This window comes from Cetorhinus maximus, chromosome 1 (genome assembly GCF_964194155.1).
Source record: "Cetorhinus maximus chromosome 1, sCetMax3.hap1.1, whole genome shotgun sequence".
Lineage (NCBI taxonomy): Eukaryota > Metazoa > Chordata > Chondrichthyes > Lamniformes > Cetorhinidae > Cetorhinus > Cetorhinus maximus.
This window is the reverse complement of record NC_135879.1, coordinates 36655565-36675346: the sequence shown is the minus strand read 5'-3', so window position 1 is coordinate 36675346 and position 19782 is coordinate 36655565. Positions and strand designations below refer to the sequence as shown.

At 44.1% G+C, this 19782-nt stretch overlaps 1 protein-coding gene across 12 annotated transcripts in view; it reads right to left on the bottom strand.

The window, feature by feature from the left end:
- The window catches only part of LOC144679358 (NEDD4 family-interacting protein 1-like), a 188994-nt gene that overhangs the window by 87491 nt on the left and 81721 nt on the right, over positions 1 to 19782 (bottom strand). Inside the window, exon 5 of one of the 12 annotated variants that reach the window (XM_078539763.1) lies at positions 14744 to 14828. The exons of the other annotated variants lie outside the window; for them this stretch is intronic. Within the exon in view, the coding sequence (XP_078395889.1) occupies positions 14764 to 14828 (65 nt within the window). The 3' untranslated portion in view covers positions 14744 to 14763. Of the gene's footprint in view, positions 1 to 14743; positions 14829 to 19782 lie in introns of those variants that run through there. 12 annotated transcript variants of the gene reach the window in all.

Below are 19782 nucleotides of genomic sequence, written 5' to 3'. Positions count from 1 at the left end.
GGGAGGGAGGGTTGGGAGAAGCAAAATTCGAGCAGCCAGGGAAGGGTAACAAGTGGGTGCAGCCATTTCCCTTGGGCACAGGGTAACTGAACAGGATGGAACACACCCCCACTTGACTGATACCTGGGATGCAGGGCTTATCATACAAGGAAACAGTGGCCAGGCTGGACATGTATCATTTGGAGTTTAGAAGATTGAGAGGTGATCTTATTGAAACTTATAACATCCTGAGAGGACTTGACAGTATGGATGCTGAAAGGATATTTCCACTTGCTAAATAGAACTAGGGAACAAAGTTTAAAAATAAGGGATATCCCATTTAAGATGGAGATGAGAAGAATTTCTCTCTCTCAGAGGGTTGTGAATCTTTGGAACTCTCTTCCCCAGAGAGCAGTGGAGGCAGGGTCAATGAATATTTTTAAGGCAGAGGTAGATAGATTCTTTACTAACAAGGGAGTCAAGGGTTATTGGGGTAGGTGGAATGTGCAGTTGAGGCCACAATCAGATCAGCCATGACCTTATTGAATGGCAGAACGGGCTTGAGGAGCCGAATGCTGCTAATTTGTTTGTTCGTATGTACCCCTGCACCCCCCCACCACCCCCGCTGTTGGTAAAACTCCAGCAGAGGTAGTAGGCAATGGTCACAGTGCCCCCCCCCCCCCACCCCGCCCGCCATGCCAACTTCACCCCTTCCCCCTTCCCCCACCTGCCAGCCAACTCCCAAGAGGCCATAAAATGCTAGCCAACGGTTTCAGTCTTCCAAATATTTAATGGAGGAAATTTCTGCTTATCCCATACTGGATGTCGGATAATCAGTCTGATAATTCAGCAACAATGGAGGAGTCGAGAGGTGTGGTGTTGAGGATGAGCTGGTTGTCTTTAGCATACATGTGGATGAGAAATAGGAGGGGACCAAGGAAAGATACTTGGGAGAAACTGGATGTAACTGTGGAAGTAGGAGGGAAAGCCTATTTCAAATGATTCTCTGACTACGATTAGATGGATACAAATGGAACTAGGTGAGAGCTGTCCCACCCAGCTGAACCACAGTTTTTTTTCCCAAAGATGAATACAAAGGGAGGGAGGATTGGGGTGTGGAAGGGAGATGTGAAAGGTCAATGATACAAAAAAGTGATCAGAGATTACCTTATCTATAATTGATATGATAGGACAAGCAAGATCAGTAAGATGGCAAAGTCAAGGAGATGGCTATGGGTATAGGTTGAGGAGTTTACAGGGAGGGAGAGATTTAGGGAGGATCAGGGGCAGGAGCTCAGAGCAGAGAGACATGATGAGTTGAGATGTAGGTTGAAATCACTAAGGATCAGAAGACATTTGGTGCAGAGGCTGAGGGAGGAAAGCAGCGAAGATATCTCAGTAAGAATATTTATTTGAGAGGCCAATAGAGAATACTGATTGTGAAAGAAAGGTGAGAGGGTGGAGAAAGGTGAAATTCCCAAAGGAGGAAAGAGTGCCAGATGAGTAGGGGGGATCTAGCCAAGGTGCAATCTTGTTATAAGCACCACACTGCCACTCTGATGGTCTTGACAGGGTGAGTGGTGGAAGTTTGGGAGCTTCATTAAATGGCAAGATTTCATCATCGCTCAGCCAGGTCATGACATCGATACAATCATCCACAAGGCAAGGGCCTTGTTTTCACAAGTGAATTGACATCCTAGAGAGAGATGGATAGAGGGATGGTGAGAGCTGATCCACTGGCAGTCCACAGGGTCAGCAGAGGAATGGGTGAATTGGACAGGAAGAAGATTGGCAAGGTTAGCCCCCAGTGGGTACACTGTGCAAGAAGCTGAGTGAGAGGTGGGCTGGGGCAAATGGGGCTGGTGCTCATAATGAGCTTGTGCTGAGTGCCCTGATGAGACTTTTGGAGGATGCCGAGAGAGACTCAGGGGGAAGCTGTAGGCTTATCAAAGAGGTAGCCAAGCCTTCGAGGGTGGCAAGAGAACTGGCAGGTCGACGAGTACTGTAGGGTTGAGGGAGGGATTTGGGAGGGCAGAGCAGCTGAGAGTGGAGAAGTGAAAGGAAGCATAACAATAGAAGAGAGTCTAGGAGGGGTAAAGAGAAAATAAACTAAAAGAGAGAACAAAAATGAAAATAGATTGATGGGCTCAGGTCCAGAGTGGCGGCCGAAACGCATGTATGAATAGACTCAAGGAGAGCTTATGTTACATAGATCTTGTTACATGAAAAATAGTGTACATAAAAATATGATAGCAAACAGACAATAAAAACTAGATAGGAGGGAATAGGAAGGATATAGGTAGAAAGAGGGGTGAGCCCCTGTGGGTAGTTTTTAAGGAGACAGGAAGGAGAACAACAAGCAGAACCTCAAATCTCTAGATTACTCCCAATGCCACCCACTTAGTGAGTACTGAAATAGAAGGATAGAACAGATAAATGCATGGCTGCAGAGTAATGCAGGAGCGACGACTTTAGATTCCTCACACATTGGGTACAGTTCTGGGGGAGCTGAGCAGAGCTGGACAGGTCGCATCACAACAAAGCGAGGAGTGGCTCTGATGGGATGGTTTGTTAGTGGTGGTGGAGGGGTCGGGGGGGGTTTTAAACTAAACTTGACAGGGGTATGAGAAACAGGATGTAGCATTAGAACAGAGAAACAAGGTGCACAAAGAATTGAGAAAGACAGGCAGCACTACAGTAAGAAATAGTAAGATATTAGGTTAAGTCAGGCTAAAAGGGAATGCAAGAAGACCTAAATTAGGTTTACAGTACGTGAATGTAAATGCACAAAGCATTGTAAACAAGGTTGGTGAGCTGCAGGCACAGGTATCCACATGGGAATATGTTGATGTGGCAATAACAGAGACCTGGCTCAAAAAGAGCAGGACAAAATATTCCTCGATACAAGGTGTTTTGGGAAGATAGGGAAGGAAAGAAAGGAGGAGGGATGGCAGTATTGATTAAGGAGAATATAACAGTACTGGAGAGAGAGGATGTCCTGGTGAGGTCAAAGACTGAATCTATTTGGTTAGATTTAAGAAATAATAGAAGTACCATTCCACTACTGGGTCTATTCTATAGGTGACCAACTAGTGGAAAAAAGATATAGAGGAGCACATTTCTAGGGAAACTACAGAGAGGGACAAACACTATAGATGATGATGGGAAACTTTAATTATCCTAATATAGACTATGATAGTAATAGAGTAAAAAACAAAGAGGGGGAAAACATTCTGAAGTGTGATCAGGGAAATTTTCTTGATCAGTACGTTTTCAGCCCAATGAGAAGGATGCATTGCTTGATTTGGTTCTGGGCATGAGCAGATCATGTGTCAGTAGGGGAACATTTAGGGAACAGTGATCATAGTATCAGAAGATTTCGATTAGCTATAGAAAAAGACAAGGAGCAGTCTAGAGTAAAAGTACTTAATTGAAGTAGGGAATTGAGGCAAGGCCAATTTCAGTGGCCTTGCTTCAAGAAAGGAACTGTCCCAGGTAAACTGGAATGAAAGATTGGCAGGCAAACTCTGTAATGAAATAATGGTATGTCTTTAAAGAGGAGATGGTTCAGATTCAGTCAAGGTACATTCCTACGAGGAGGAAATGAAGGACAACGAAAGGCAGAACTCCCTGGATGATGAACGAGATAGAGAGTAAGATAACATTATAAAAAAGGCTTTGTATGATAGATGTCAGGTTGATGATACAAGTGAGAAGCAGGCTGAATATAGATAGTTCAAACAGGAAGTGAAAAAAACAAATAAAGGGAAGCAAAGAAAGATTATGAGAAAAGGCTGCCATTAGCATAAAATGGAATTCAAAAGTCTGAATGCATGTAAATAATAGAGGGGAAATAGAGAAGGGGTGGGGCTGATTAGGGATATCTATGCATGGAAGCAGGCTGAGGTACCAACTCTATACTTTGCAGCTGCATTTACCAAAAAAGGTGCTACCAAAGTTCCATTAGAAGGCAAGGTAGTTGAGATATTGGATGAACTAAAAATTGATAAAGATTGGAAAGGCTGGCTTTTTAAAGTTGATAAGTCACCAAGATGTGGTGGGATGTATCTGAGGATGCTGAGGGAATGAATGGTGGAAATTGCGGAGGTGATAGGCCATAATCTTCCAATCCTCCTTAGATCCAGGGCTAGTGCCAGCGGAGTGGAGAAATACTTTTTTTAAAAATTCATTTACAGGGTGTGGGTGTTGCTAGCTGGGCCAGCATTTATTGCCCATCCCTAATTTCCCCTGAGAAGGTGGTGGTGAGCTGCCTTCTTGAACTGCTGCAGTCCCTGTGGTGTAGGTACACCCACAGTGCTGTTAGGGAGGGATTTTGACACAGTGACAGTGAAGGAACAGTGATATATTTCCAAGTCAGGATGGTGAGTGGCTTGGAGGGGAACTTCTAGGTGGTGGTGTCCCCGTGTATCTGCTGCCCCTGTCCTCCTAGGTGGTAACAGTCATGAGTTTGGAAGGTGCTGCCTAAGTAGCCTTGGTGAGTTTCTGCAGTGCATCTTGTAGATGGTACACACTGTTGCTACTGTGCGTTGATGGTGGACGGAGTGAATGTTTGTGGATGTGACGCCAATCAAGTGGGCTGCTTTGCCCTGGGTGGTGTCAAGCTTCTTGCGTACTGTTGGAGCTGCACTCATCCAGGCAAGTGGAAAGTATTCCAGCACACTCCTGACTTGTGCCTTGTAGATGGTGGTTAGGCTTTGGGGAGTCAGGAGGTGAGTTACTCGCTGCAGGATTCCTAGTCTCTGACCTGCTCTTGTAGCCACAGTATTTATGTGGCAAGTCCAGTTTAGTTTCTGGTCAATAGTAACCCCTATGATGTTGATAGTGGAGGATTCAGTGATGGTAATGCCATTGAATGTCAAGGAGCGATGGTTAATTCTCTTTTGTTGGAGATGGTCATTGCCTGGCACTTGTGTGGCACAAATGTTACTTGCCACTTGTCAACCCAAGCCTGGATGTTGTCCAGGTCTTGCTATATTTTGATGTGAACTGCTTCAGTATCTGAGGAGTCGCAAATGATGCTGAACATTGTGCAAATATCAGCAAACATTCCCACTTCTGACCTTATGATGTAAGGAAGGTAATTGATGAAGCAGCTGAAGATGGTTGGGCTTAGGACACTGTCCTGAGAAACACCTGCAGTAATGTCCTGGAGCTGAGATGACTGACCTCCAACAACCACAACCATCTTCCTTTGTGCTAGGTATGACTCCAACCAGCGGAGAGTTTTCCCCCTGATTCCGATTGACTCCAGTTTTGCTCTGGCTCCTTGATGCCATATTCAGTCAAGTGCTGCCGTGATGTCGAAGTCAGTCACTCTCAACTCACCTCTGGAGTTCATGTCCATGTTTGAACCAAGGCTGTAATGAGGTCAGAAGCTGAGCGACCCTGGCGGAAGCCAAACTGAGCGTCAGTGAGGAGGTTATAGCTAAGCAAGTGCTGTTTGATAGCACTGTTGATGACCCCCTCCATTACTTTACTGATGATTGAGAGTAGACTGATGGAGCGGTAATTGGTCGGCTTGGATTTGTCCTGCTTTTTGTGTACAGGACATACCTGAGGAATTTTCCATATAGCCAGGTAGATGCCAGTTTTGTAGCTGTACTGGAACAGCTTGGCTAGCAGCGCGGCAAGTTCTGGAGCACAAGTCTTTGATACAATTGCCAGAATATTGCCAGGGCCCATAGCCTTTGCAGTATCCAGTGCCTTCAGCCATTCCTTGATATCACATGGAGTGAGTCGAATTGGCTGAAGACTGGCATCTGTGATGTTGGGGTCCCCCTGAGGAGGCTGAGATGGACCATCCACTCAGCACTTCTGGCTGAAGATTTTTGGGAATTCTGAAGCCTTATCTTTTGCACTGATGTCCCGGGCTCCTCCATCATTGAGGATGGGGATATTTGTGGAGCCTCCTCCTCCAGTGAGTTGGTTAATTGTCAATCATCATTCACGACTGGATGTAACAGGACTACAGAGTTTAGATCTGATCCACTGGTTGGGGGATTGATTGGCTCTGCCTATCACTTGCTGCTTATGCTGTTTGGCACACAAGTAGTCCTGTGTTAAAGCTTCACCAGGTTGACACCTCATTTTTAGGTATGCCTGGTGCTGTTCCTGGCATGCCCTCCTGCACTCTTCATTCAACCAAGGTTGATCCCCTTGCTGTATGGTATTGATAGAGTGGGGAATATGCCAGGCTATGAGGTTACAGATTGTAGTTGAGTACAATTCTGCTGCTGCTGATGGCCCACAGCGCCTCATGGATGTCCAGTCTTGAGTTGCTAGATATGTTCGAAATCTATCCCATTTCGCACAGTGGTAGTGCCACACAACATGAGTGAGGGTATCCTCAATGTGAAGCTGGATCTTCATCTCCACAAGGACTGTGCGGTGGTCACTCCTACTGATATTGTCATGGACAGATGCATCCGCGGTAGGCAAGTTGGTGAGGATGAGGTCATGTATGTTTTTTCCTCTTGTTGATTCCCTCACCACCTGCTGCAGACTCAGTCCAGCAGCTATGTCATTTAGGACTCAGCCAGATCGGTCTGTGGTCGTGCTACTGAGCCATTCTTGGTGATGGACATTGAAGTCCCCCACCTAGAGTACATCCTGCACCCTTGCCACCCTCAGCGCTTCCACCAAATGCTGTTCAACATGGAGGTGTACTGATTCAGCAGCTGAGGATGGGGGCAGGGGTGGAGGGGTGGGGGGGGGGGGGGGGTGGGTGCGGCGGTGGTTTGACCTGATGCCAGGAGACTTAATGAGGTCCAGGGTCTATGTTGAGGACTCCCAGGGTAACACTCTCTCATTCGTATACCACTCTGCCGTCACCTCTGATGGGTTTGTCCTGTTAATGTGATAGGACATACCCAGGGATGGTGATGGTGGTGTCTGGGACATGATCTGTAAGATATGGCTCCATGAGGATGACTATGTCAGGCTGTTGCTTGTCTAGTCTGTGAGACAGCTCTCCCAATTTTGGCACAAGCCCCCAGACGTTGGCAACGAGGACTTTGCAGAGTTGACAGGGCTGGTTTTGCTGTTGCCATTTCTGGTGGGTAGGTCGATGCTGGATGGTCCCTCCGGTTTCATTCCTTTTTACTGACCTTTTAGCATTTAATAGATCTGAGTGACTTGCTAGGCCATTTCAGAGGGCATGTAAGAGCCAACAACATTCCTGTGGATCTGGAGTCACATGTAGGCTAGACTAGGTTAGGACAGCAGCTCGCATTAGTGAACCAGGTGGGTTTTTCTGACAATCGAGAATGGTTCCTTAGTCATCATTAGACTTTTAATTCCAGATTTTTATTGAATTCAAATCCACCATCTGCTGGGATTCCAGTCCCCAGAGTATTATGAAATGTGAGGAGGATAATGATAGACTTCAAGAGGACATAGACAGGCTGGTGGAATGGGCAGACACATGGAGATTAAATTTAATGTAGACAAGCTTGAAGTGATGTATTTTGGTTGGAAGAGTGAGGTGAGTCAATATAAATGAAAGGGGACAATTGTACATGAGGTACAGGAACAGAGAGACCTGAGGGTATATGTGCACTAATTGTTGAAGGTGGCAGGGCAGACTGAGAAAGTGGTTGAAAGGGCATATGGGGTCCTGGGCTTTATAATTACAGGCATTAAGCACAAAAGCAAGAAGTTATGGTGAACCTTTACAAAACATTAATTCTTTTTCAGTTGGAGTATTGTGAACTATTCTGGGCATTGTATTTTAGGGAGGATGTGAAGGCTTTAGGGTGAATTGACTTGTTGCTGTGGATATTTAACCAAGTCATTGCACCACGCAAAAATGGAGACATTAGACTATGTGTTGACCTTAAAGCAGTAAACAAAACAATCGTTCCAGACAAGTATCCACTTCCTATGATTCAAGAACTATCGGCAGCATTTCATGACTCCACAGTCTTCACAATGCTCACCATGTGACGGGGCTATCTTCAGATACCACTAGTGGAGCAAAGCTGATATCTTACACCTTTTGTTACCCACAAAGGTGTGCTTCAGTACCACAGAATGCTCCATGGGCTAACTTCAGCACCTAGCATGTTCCAGAATATTATTTCTTCAGTCTTGTCAGACATTGAAGGGATGCTCAGCCTACTCAACGATGTCTTTGTCCATGGAAGGGATAAAGCAGAATGATTATCAGTGGTGCTCACATGACTCACACGACACAATTTGACATTCAACAAGGACAAATGCACATTGGCGACATCTGAGATTGACTTTCTAGGGTACAGAGTGACAGAAGCTGGAGTAAAGCCTACACATGACAACATCAAAGCCATTCATGTGCTTCCCACCCCATCTAATGTGAAAGAGTTGGCATTGTTCTATGGTACTACCAACTTTATCACGCATTTGTTCCTAAGTACACAGAGATCATGGAGCCTCTTTGAAAGCTACTGCGCAAAGATGCACAATGGACAGCATACAGCAAACAGCGTTTGACACATTAAAGGCAAAGATAGCATCTCCACCAGTCCTCACTCATTTTAACCCAAATGTGGAAACGCATGTCATAACAGATGCATCAGGAAATGCGATTGGAACTGTGCTCTCAGCACATTGAAGGAAGTGAAGGCCAACCGCTTACATGTCATGCCCATTGCCAGAAACTGGATGCAAATACTCTGCTGGGGAACAGGAAGGACTAGCCTGCATCTATGTTTGCGAACATTGCCACATGGCTCTCTTTGGTAGAAGGTTCACACTCTGCATTGATCACCAAGCGCTGACTACATTGTTAGCCACGTCAGGATCTTGTCATCGACCTCTACGCATTTACAGATGGTCAGATGGTCTTCATCAGTATAACTTCAAGGTTGAGTATTTCACAGATTTGCACAGCTGGGTAGCTGACATGCTTAGCCCTCTACTATCAAAGATAGCATTAGTGATAGTGAAGTAACCTGCGACATTGAGGACTATGTGATTGTGGTAATTTTGCATGCAACCGCGAATCTTGTTATGGGAGAAGAGTTGAAGGCAGTATCAGCAATATTCAGCGTACTGCAGATAACAAGCCAGCACCTCAAATTTGAGAGGCCTTGTAGAATAGAGGAAGAACAGGTCCTTTATTCCATAGTATGCAATGAGCTCACATTGTTTGATGACAACTGTATCACACGCGGACCTCAAACAGTTATCCCAAAAACACTACAGCAAAGTGTATTGTATCATACCCATGAAGGACATCTGGGCATTGGTAAGACATAACAACAATCCCATGGAGCAATTTGGTGGCCAGCAATAGATGCATAGGAGAGTTCATTAGAAACTTCATAGCATAGCATGTGGAGATGGTGGTGTAATGGTAGTATGTCACTGGGCTAGGAATCCTGAAACACAGGCGAATGCTCTGGGGACATGGGTTCAAATCCCACCTTAACAGCTGGTGGAATTTAAATTCAATTAATAAATCTGGAATATAAAGCTAGTTTCAGGAATGGCGGCCATGACAACTATCAGATTTTTGTAAAAGCCCACCTGGTTCACTAATGTCCTTTAGGGAAGGAAATCTGCCATCCTTACCCAGTCTGGCCTACATGTGACTCCAGACCCAGGCCCACAATAATGTGATTGACTTTTAATTGCCCTCTGACTAGGCCACTCAGTTCAAGGGCAATTAGGGGTTGGCAACAAATTCTGGCCTTGCCAGTGATGCTCACATCCCATGAAAGAATAAAAAAAAAAGTACACTTGGTGAAAAATCTGTTAGTTCATATCCTACACCCCTACAATCAACCCCATAGTCAACAAAACCATGGCAACAACTCTAAGTTGATATTTTTGGAGAAATGCAAGCAGTCCCTAGGAATCAACATTTTTTGCTTGTTTTTCATGGTCTAAACAGCAAATGGCTGCAAATCGCTACAACAAATTCCATCACCACCACTTCTGTCCTCGACATTCTAGACAAGTTGTTTACAAAATGGGGTTTGCCAGAGACTATCACTACAGACAATGGACCCAGTTTGTTTCCAGTCGGTTCACTGAGTTCCTAGCAAGCTATGGAGTTCACCGACATCTGAATCCACAATCAAATAGTGGCATCGAATGAGTTGACAGGGTGATCAAGGACAGTCTGAGAGCTAGTATGTCAGAGGGGAAACGTTTGAACAATCCATTCATTTACTACTTCGTACATATCAATCCATCCTACAATCGCTGACCAGAAAAACACCAGCTGAACTTATGAAAGGTCAAAGCTTTTGCGTACCACTGACCATTCTTAAGCCATCACTGCTGTTCAACGAGAATGTCAGAGCAAAAGCAGATAAAAGGACAGGGCTATGGGGAAAGAGTGATGAAATGGGATTAGTTAGATAGCTCCACCAAAGATTCAGCACAGGCACAATGGGCCAAATGGCCTCTTTCTGCGCTGTATTATTCTATGATTCTAAAAGGAACTACCAAATACAAATTTCCTTACTGTAGTTCCTCACCAAACACACAGCTATCCAGGCATCCATCTACTTTGTGGAAATGCGGGGCGGGGGGGGGCGGAATGATCCTATAATAATATGCTGATGTTTTACAATGAGGCCCCCGATGTTCGATGGTGGGGAATGCAGCCCGCCATCAATGGGATGAATGGATGATCGCAAATTGGTTTCACCACGTCGTGAAACTGATTTTTGGCCTTCTCACCTTATTGTCCGCTCACACCAATGAACACCCCTGGCTCCAGCAGGCCTGGAAAATCCCTGCCTAAAGCAATTGTGCAGACAACATGCCTGCAGGTAATGGAACCAATAGTTTTCTGACTTGGGGCCAATTTAGCATAACTGCTTACAGTGCAGGAGAAGACTGCAGCTTGCTAGCATATGTTTATTTTTTTAGGACAAAAAGATGGTTTACTTCCCTCAAAGTTAATTAATACCAAGAAAGAAATCAAAGATTGCTTTCAGAAGCATTGTGCTTGTTTTGCATTTGGGCTTATAATTACAGCTGAGACTGTCTCCTCCATTGTGGTTTGACTAGTGGGGAATCGAGGGCTTCTTAAGCCTTTAGGTACATTGGGTGACGAGCAAGTTCATGGCTAAAAGTTTCCTCCTCCCACATCAGAAAATTACAGTCTCAGATAATCTTTGAAAGGGAGGAAGCTAGTGAAGATGAGGCATTTTCCCTCTGAGGGAAGTAGGAAACACCAGGATATGAATCGTTTGGTGTTGCTTTATAGAACTATTTACCAATGACAAGAGGGGAGCATTGGTTCTACCTATTTCCTTGATCAGAGGACAGATTGAGGATTAGCAGCATAAAATGGTGGAATTAAAGTTAGGTGTGAAGCTCAGAAGTGACAATCGTCAATTCAAACATTAGTCCTGAAATAATGCAGGAGTTCTCCCACTCTTCTGCCGTGATTTTCAGGGAAACAGTGTAAATAGCTGAACCTGGAAGTTTAGACAATTTCTCCAGCGGGATTCACCAGTCTTCTGCTGACATTACAGTGGAAGACATGACAAAATCCCAGGGCAGATAATGTTTGAATAAAGCAAGGACAGCAAATGTTAAACAATGGAACGGTGTATTTGGTTTGTTCAATGACACTTTTACATCTCAGTCAGAAGGATTGTGGGTTCAAGTCCTGCCATGTAATTGAGCACATAATCAAGGTTGATATTGGACTCAGTGTCGGCCTAGAAATTTGATTGAAAATGGTCACACAGAGGGCATTGTTTGCGATTTACATGCCTGTTTGTCTGGTTCCAGTCAACATGAGAAATTGCATGGAGCTTCATTATAATGTTGCAGGTGTGAAAGGTGCACTACTCACTCAATTTTTTAGCTGCCCAGCTGTTTGAGGGGATTAGGAATCAGACTTGAAAGCCACTTAAAAGCAGTCATCATCCCTTAAAGGGGAATGCTATCTGGCTGCAAACTGAAAGGAACAAATAAATGGTTGAAAGAAACATGAATAGGATACCCAGGTTCTGTGATGCTGCCTTGGAGGGCCTGATAGAGATGGTGGAGAACAGGAAAGATATTCTCTACCTGCCCACCCCTGAAAGCTCTCCAGGAAGATCTGCAGCATCAAGTGGGTGAAGTTGCTGAGGTAATGAATGCCTGAACCTAAGCTCCCAGAACATGGCTACAATGCAAGAAGAAGTTTAATGATCTGTTCAGAGTTGTCAAGGAATGAGTACTGCTCTCTTATTCTCTATTCATACTTCTACCATTTCCAATCCCACTCCTCATAGTATCCTGTCCCCTGTTCTCCTTCACTCTCTTACAATGACTGCACCATATTTCACTACATCGTCTTACCTTCACAATCACACACTCAGCACATCCTACTGTCACCATTATACCAATCCTCACCTCACAACTCACAAATGATACACTGCAGAAGAGCTGTTTGAGCTTGGGAGGTACATTTCCCAAACACCTCACAAGGATAACACTAATAATCTCTCCTTTCTTGCAGGAGAAAGTTGCCCACAATTTTAGACAAGAGGCCACCACTGTAGAGGGTAGAACTCACCCCTACATCCTTACCCCTCTCTAGGATAACTTTCAAGAGCAGAGACACAACTATGGTGACTTGCAAAACACTGGAGGAGACATCATTCAGGGCTTCTTCATAAATTATCCTCTTTTCCCCTTCTTCCTTCTATGTCAGTGACCACACCTCAAAAGTACTTTGTTGGATGTAAAGTGCTTTGTGATCTCCTGAGGTCAAGAAAGCGCTATATAAATGAAAGTCTTTCTTGCTTTCAGATACTTTCACTAGCCACTTTTATTTAACTTTTCCTTCACACTAATAGCCAACTCTTGTCCCTCCATTTCATTTCAGGTGCTGAAAATGTGGGCAGCCTGGTAAAGCTTCAGGAAGAGGGACTGAATCTTGAATTGCAGTGTCACTTGATCTGATTCTACCAATCACCAACTCACAGACAGGCATTATGCAAATTTTAAGGGGTAGAATAGAGGAGTGGTTTTCAGGTGATGGATCACTGGGTGTCAGGGTACAGGAGCAACAACAGGAGAAATAGAAGCCATAGACCCAGGCTTGGTAGAGGTTGAGATTGCTCTTAGCTCTGCTGTAGAGGATTCAGATACTTGTTCCAAGGACCCCAGACAACTGTCGAAGGCTGATACGTGTATATCAGAAAATGTTACATGCACTGGACAGCATGCCAATGAACTTGTGAGTACTTGCTCAAAAGGTGCAGCAGTACAGCTCCAACTTGTGTCAGGGTTTAATGCTGAGCATGGAGACCATTCTGTACAACATGGAGTGAATGGTCAGTTGCATCGTCAGGGCAGTTATCCCCAAAATGATGGATCCTCTGATGACAGCTCTGAGAGCTTCTATCTAGGCTTTGGGTGGCAGCACTTAGAGGGATTTTCAACATCACATCACTCTACACTCTGTTATCACGCATAGCTGGCCTACTGATGAGCAGCAGTCCCAGGAGAATGGTCTTAGCACCATGGAAAAGTCACTTGCTCTCTCCTCAGGATTACAGCACCTCTGCTTCCCAGCCACACGCTCTGCCAGTGTCCATGTTAGCGCTACATAACCATAAAGACATGGCTTACACCAAGACATGGAAACAGGACATATTGGCCCCAATGCTGTTCGAGATTGCCCATCATGGCTGTCTGAAGTATTCATCAGTTAAAGCTCAGCAGTCTTCCACTTCCTAAGCTGTAGTCTCTGGTCAAATATTTAATCAAATTACTTGGATGAATACATAAGCACAGATGTTAGGCACTAAGTTCTCACACAAGGCTGATTTATACTTTTTTCTGTTAACCATTATATACAGATGGAGTTCAGTTATTCGGGTTTTTTTGTATTGCATGTGGTGTTGGTGTTTATAATTGTAGTGAAATAAAGACAAGGTCCTAGGCTGATCTGAAGAAAGGTAACTGGATGATAGTCATAAAAACGTTGGTGATAAGGATTGTGGAACTGTTGGTGTATTGGGGATGGGCAGGATGGCTCAGGTGAAGCACTCTTCAATGAGCTGCTCTTTGGGAGCTCTGACAGCTAGGGGCACCTGTGGTCATTGCCGCACATGCACTTCCACCTCTTCATGCTGCTCTTTATTCTCCTGTTGCACTTGGTACTATCCAGGTGCTGGAAAGATCTGGCCTTCGATTTCAGCAATGTTCTGGAGCATACAGCAGGTGACAATAATCCAGACACCCACTCAGGGGTGTACTACAAAGCTCCTCCCACTAGTGAGTGTCAATTGATGTGGCTGGGTTGGAAGGACTAAGGTTGTGGGTTCAAGCCTCACTACAAGCTTTGAGCAAAAAATCAAGGCTCAGACTCTAGTCTGGTAGTAAGGGAGTGTTGTACTATTGCAGGTGCTGACTTTTGGGTGAGAAATTAAATTGAGGCCCCATCTGCCCTCTCAAGTTGATGTAAAAGATCCCATAGCACTATTTCAAAGAGCAACAGAGATGTTACACCCCATGATCAATACTTAGCTCTCAATCAATGTAATTAAAGCAGATTATTAGTCATTGCTGTTTGTTGATCTTGCTGTATATAAATTGTCTGCTGTGTTTCCTAATTATAACAGTGACTACACTTCAAAAGTACTTAATTGGCTATAAAACACTTCAGAATGTCTGGTGGTCATGAAAAGCGCTATATAAATGCAAATCTTTCTTTTCTTTCTCCTGAATGTTAGAGGCAGCAGAAACATTACTTGAATGTGCCAAATGTCCATTCAATGATGTTTATTGTGGCAACATAGTTATTGTAGGTAAGATCTACAGCTATGCCCAAGTTCCTAACAGGTCCTCTTCCTTTGTTGCTCTACATCTAGCTTGTGACCTGATGGCTGAACCAGAAGACAAGTGGCAGGATAAAGTAATCATGACTGCTGACATGAGACCAGATACAGACTGGCATAAGGCACTGCCTTGAGTTACAAACCAACTAGGCATTGTGGGAATGAAATCCTTTTCTATTGAGAAAAATGCCAATTTAATGTTGGGAGCACACAAGGCAATATGGGTGCAGTCTGTAGTACCATCCACCCTGGGGATATCTGCAATGCCTGCATAGCCTCATGTTCTCAAATCCAGTTTTACTCCGTCCACTGGGGAAGAGGTGTGGGGATTCCTCCTTGTGCAGACAGCATCGGTAAGTTCCCTGACACAAAATGGGAGACATCACTGATATTTCTTGCTGCAGCTTGGAAGGAGGCCACAGCACCAAAGTTAGGGACCAATGACCTTGGCAGTCACAGGCAGTGCAGATCCCTCCCTTGTGTGAGGTTCAGATTGTGGCCTCAATTTGGTAACAGACTCCTTGGTGAAGCGGAGGTGCTGAGACATTTACCCCTCCAGGAAGTTCCTGCAGACAAGGTGCTACCCGAAAACCAGTGCGGCTGTGATCCCCTGAAGAGTGTCCTCCCTCTGCTTTGAGCTGCTCCCATTTTCCTTGCTGTTCACAGCTCTTCCCAAGCCCCAAAAACTATCCTATCAGACCAAAAGTGACTATTGGAAGGCTGTTTAGAAATCAGCTAAAAATAGTGCAGCACCAGCAAAATCTTCTCATCAGCCAAAAATAAGCCACAAAATGCCCAGAAGTTCACTGGTAACCTCATATGACAAACCAACAACTAATCAAATGCAATGGTTGAGTCCTTTAAATATCGCTGTTGAAGGGTCCTTCCTGCCTGTTAGTGCAAGGCTGGGTGCCTTGTACATCTATGGAGCAGTGCAATACAGTGCCACACTTCTGTCAAATGCTGCCTGGCAGCTATATTGAATGCTTTGGTGCCCACTTTGCTTGTTAAAGTCAGGTATTCCACCATCAAAATTGTAAGCCATTGTCTCCAGCTCCCTATTCATTAGTAATTTTATTATACATTGTTTTGCTTTCTGTACATAAGGCCATGATTTTAACCCTTCACTCCCTCCTACTCTCAACAGTCCAATAGGAACAGGGTGTGTGGGGGATGAGGGGGGGTGGCGGGGGTGAGGGTGGGGCGGGGTGGTTAAAATACTTGCAGTGGCCTATTTACCTGTTCCCGGTTGGCCTCACTCCATGCACCATTTTAGCAGATAGGTATTGGCCCATCACTGAGGCTTTAACATCTAGCAAACAAGGGCCCTGCTCAAATTCAAAAGTTGAGGTCTGATAATGTCATTCAGGCTCTGACTATATTTTAATTCTCAGCGACTGTGATTGGCAACTGAGGCTATGTGACCAGGAGCAGTGGAGGAGCAGCAGACCCAGAAAAGTGCCAAGGAAGTAAACACCTTCTAAAAGGTACCGGTCCTATGGCCACAGACTTCTCTTTGCAACCAGAATGGCATGCCACCCACCCTGTCCACTGAATGTTCCCATAGGTCTCCGCGTTAGCTTCCTGCCACATTTGCCTCAATTCCACCCTTTTCTCCTTCAAAATTCAGCATTGATGCTGGATTTGAGTAGCAGCTAGACCTGGTATAATTAGACAAGAACCCACCTACACCTCACTTAATTCGCAAGCCTGAGGCTTTCCCCACTGGCCACACGTTTGCACCAAGCCCTCAGTTAAAATTAGAGCTTAAGGTTTTTTTTTTATAAATATGTTTCCAATCATAATGTGAGGCGTTTATTTGGATTGTTCCCTCTTGGTTTATTTTTCTTATATCCTTTCAGCCAGGACCCAATGCTAGGCTTCATTTCAAGATCCTGTTAGTTTTTTTTTCTCTGCCAGCTTTCAGAATAATATAATTCAGTCCAGTTTTAATGTTCCACTGTAAGCCACATAATAACAAGTAAAAAAAAAATACTTTCAAAACATGGGGAAAGAAAAGAGCAAAGCCCAGAAAGCTGACTTTTGTTGACTGGTTTACATTACTTAAGGGATTGCATTCTCCACTCCTGACTGTTTATATTTAGTCTACTTGTTTACATTGACAAAGTAATTCAATTTTTATAAAATAGCTTATGGGATTTCCCAGTATTTCTACCAGCATGTTAGGGATTGTATTTTCCAATTTCATTCACTTTTCCATGAAAACAGCAAATCAGTAAATTTGCTCATGACAGCTGGTGAACTGTGGTCATATATCATCAGCACTACTTCTCTGTCTGCACAAATTTTAAGCCGTTCTTTGCATTAAAAAGCATCATTATATTGTTTTATGCCTTAAAGGTGCATTCTCTAGACAAAACTTATACCAACATAATACATTGTATTGAAAACATAAGATAAATAACAATGAGTGATACCACCAAACTACACTCACACGTCAAAGAAAATGAGGTAGGGAATTTCATTACTGGTTACAAGTGCCTTTAATTATTTTCTCTTATGTTGAAATCAAAAGAGTTATCAGTTTGTTTTTTCTCCCAAGTACAGTACTGTACAGCTTATGATTGTTATTGTCACAAAATTCCTAGTAGCCTGCAGGGCAAAACAAGGTGTGAGGCAATGCTTCGAAGGGGTGCGGTTAGGTTGAGGGCACTGAATTGCTGTTAATGCTAGTCAGTTACTGGTATACTTTGATGAAAATACATCCAGTAGTAATTGCGTATAAGGTATAAGAGTTCATTCCACTCTGATTTACAGTCAAAATGACCACTGGTGCTTAATCAATGAGATGCTCATCAACATCATTCTGAAGCAAGGTTTACTCAGCACCCACTGCCCCCCACCCCACCTTGAATCTATTAGTTAAATTTGGGAGGTAGTGAATGCAGTGAAGCTGATATATTGAGTAACAGGTTATAAAGCACTGACACAGCAGGTAGACTGACAGAATCAATAACACACAAGAAAGGGAACAAAAGGGGACGGATATAAGGGTTCTCCGAGAGATGAAAAGAAATGTAGCATATATTGCTGAAAAGAAGCAGTAGATCAGTCGTCAAGGATATAAATAAAACATTAACCTGTTCTTTCCCTTTACAAATACTGGGTAACCTACTGTGCATTTCCAATATTTTCAACTTTGTTTTGGGTTATAGCAATTTCCATTTTTTCTCCTTATTTGTACTTACTGCTAACAAACTAGGGAATGTTACAAAATTCTACCCAAACCAGCTGATAATAAAAAAACAATTTCTCAAACTCAAGTGATTGCTAGAGTATAAGCAATATTGTAGCAATTAATGACAAATCTCAGATAATAATATAACTAGGTTGTCTGAATCCTGAATTGAACATGATTTGTTACTTAAGTTATGTAGCCCAGGTGATGCTATTGACTGCACACATATACAAGAACACAAAACAACAAAAGATAAATGAGCCAAGCGCTTCACAGGGTTGGAATGAAAAAAATAGAATGTAAGGCAAAGAAACAATATAATGATGTGTTTTAATGCAAAGATGAAAGTTTTATGAAAGGAGTGGGTTTTAAGGATAGTCTTTAAAAAAGGAGAGTGAGGCAGAGAAGCAGAGGTTTAGAGAGGGAATTTAAGATTGAAGGATCTAAGCAGCTGACAGCATGGTCACCAGTGATGGGGTACAATGAGGAGTGGAGGGGTGGCAAGAATACACGAGACCTGTGTCAGAGAAGTGAGAAGTTCACAGCAGTTGTAATACTCGAGGAGGTTTCAGGGAGGGGTGAAACAATGGAGGGATTTTAAAAATGAAGATGAGAATTAATAACTTGAGGCATTGGAGGACTGGGAAAACAAGGGGCATGAGTGAATAAGACAGGGTGCTAGACAGGATACGAGCAGCAAAGGCTTGGATGAGTTGAAATTTATGGAGGATGAAGATTGGAAGCTAACCAGGAGACATTGAAATAGTCAAGTCTAGAAGTTACAAAGGCATAAGTGAGGCTTTCAGCAATATATGAATTGAGCAAGGGTGAAGTCACCGTGTAAGTAGGCAGTCTTAGTGCTAGAACAGATATAGGGCTGAGCCTTCTGGACCTAGAAAATGTTCCAGTGTTGGGTCCCAAATCCATTCACTGCAACAGTGCGAGTTCCTCTGGGAGGTGGCTAATTAAGAAGCCACCTCCTCAATTGCCATCCATTAAGGAATGGGGGTCGGGCCGGCGCAGAGGGTGAAAAGCTGAGGAGATGGAAGGACCAATCAGCACCTGAGATTTGAGAGAGGCCGGAAGCCTTCACTATTTTTTTATATTCGTTCACAAGATAAGGGTGTCGCTGGCTAGGCCAGTATTTTATTGCCCTTCCCTAATTGCCCTTGAAAAGGTGGCGGTGAGCTGCCTCCTTGAACCACTGCAGTCCATGTGTTGTACGAATACCCACAGTGCTGTTGGGAAGGGAGTTCCAGGATTTTGACCCAGCAACATTGAAGGAACAGAATATTGTTCCAAGTCAGGACGGTGCGTGGCTTGGAGGGGAACTTGCAGTTGGTGGTGTTCCCATGCATCTGCTGCCCTTGTCCTTCTAGATGACAGAGGTTGCGGGTTTGGAAGGTGCTGTCAAAGGACGATTGGTGAGTTCCTGCAGTGCATCTTGTAGATGGTACATACTGCTGCCCCTGTTCGTCGGTGCTGGAGGGAGTGAAAGTTGAAGGTGGTGAATGTGGTGCCAATCAAGCGGGCTGCTTTGTCCTGGATGGTGTCCAGCTTCTTGACTGTAGCTGGAGCTGCACTCATCCAGACAAGAAAGGAGTATTCCATCACACTCCTGACTTGTGCCTTGTAGATGGTGGACAGGCTTTGAGGAATCAGGAAATGAGTTACTCTCCACAGAATTTCCAGCCTCTGACCTGCTCTTACAGCCACAGTATTTATATGGCTGGTCCAGTTCAGTTCCTGTCAATGGTAACCCCCAGGATGTTGATAGCGGGGGATTCAGTGATGGTAATGCCA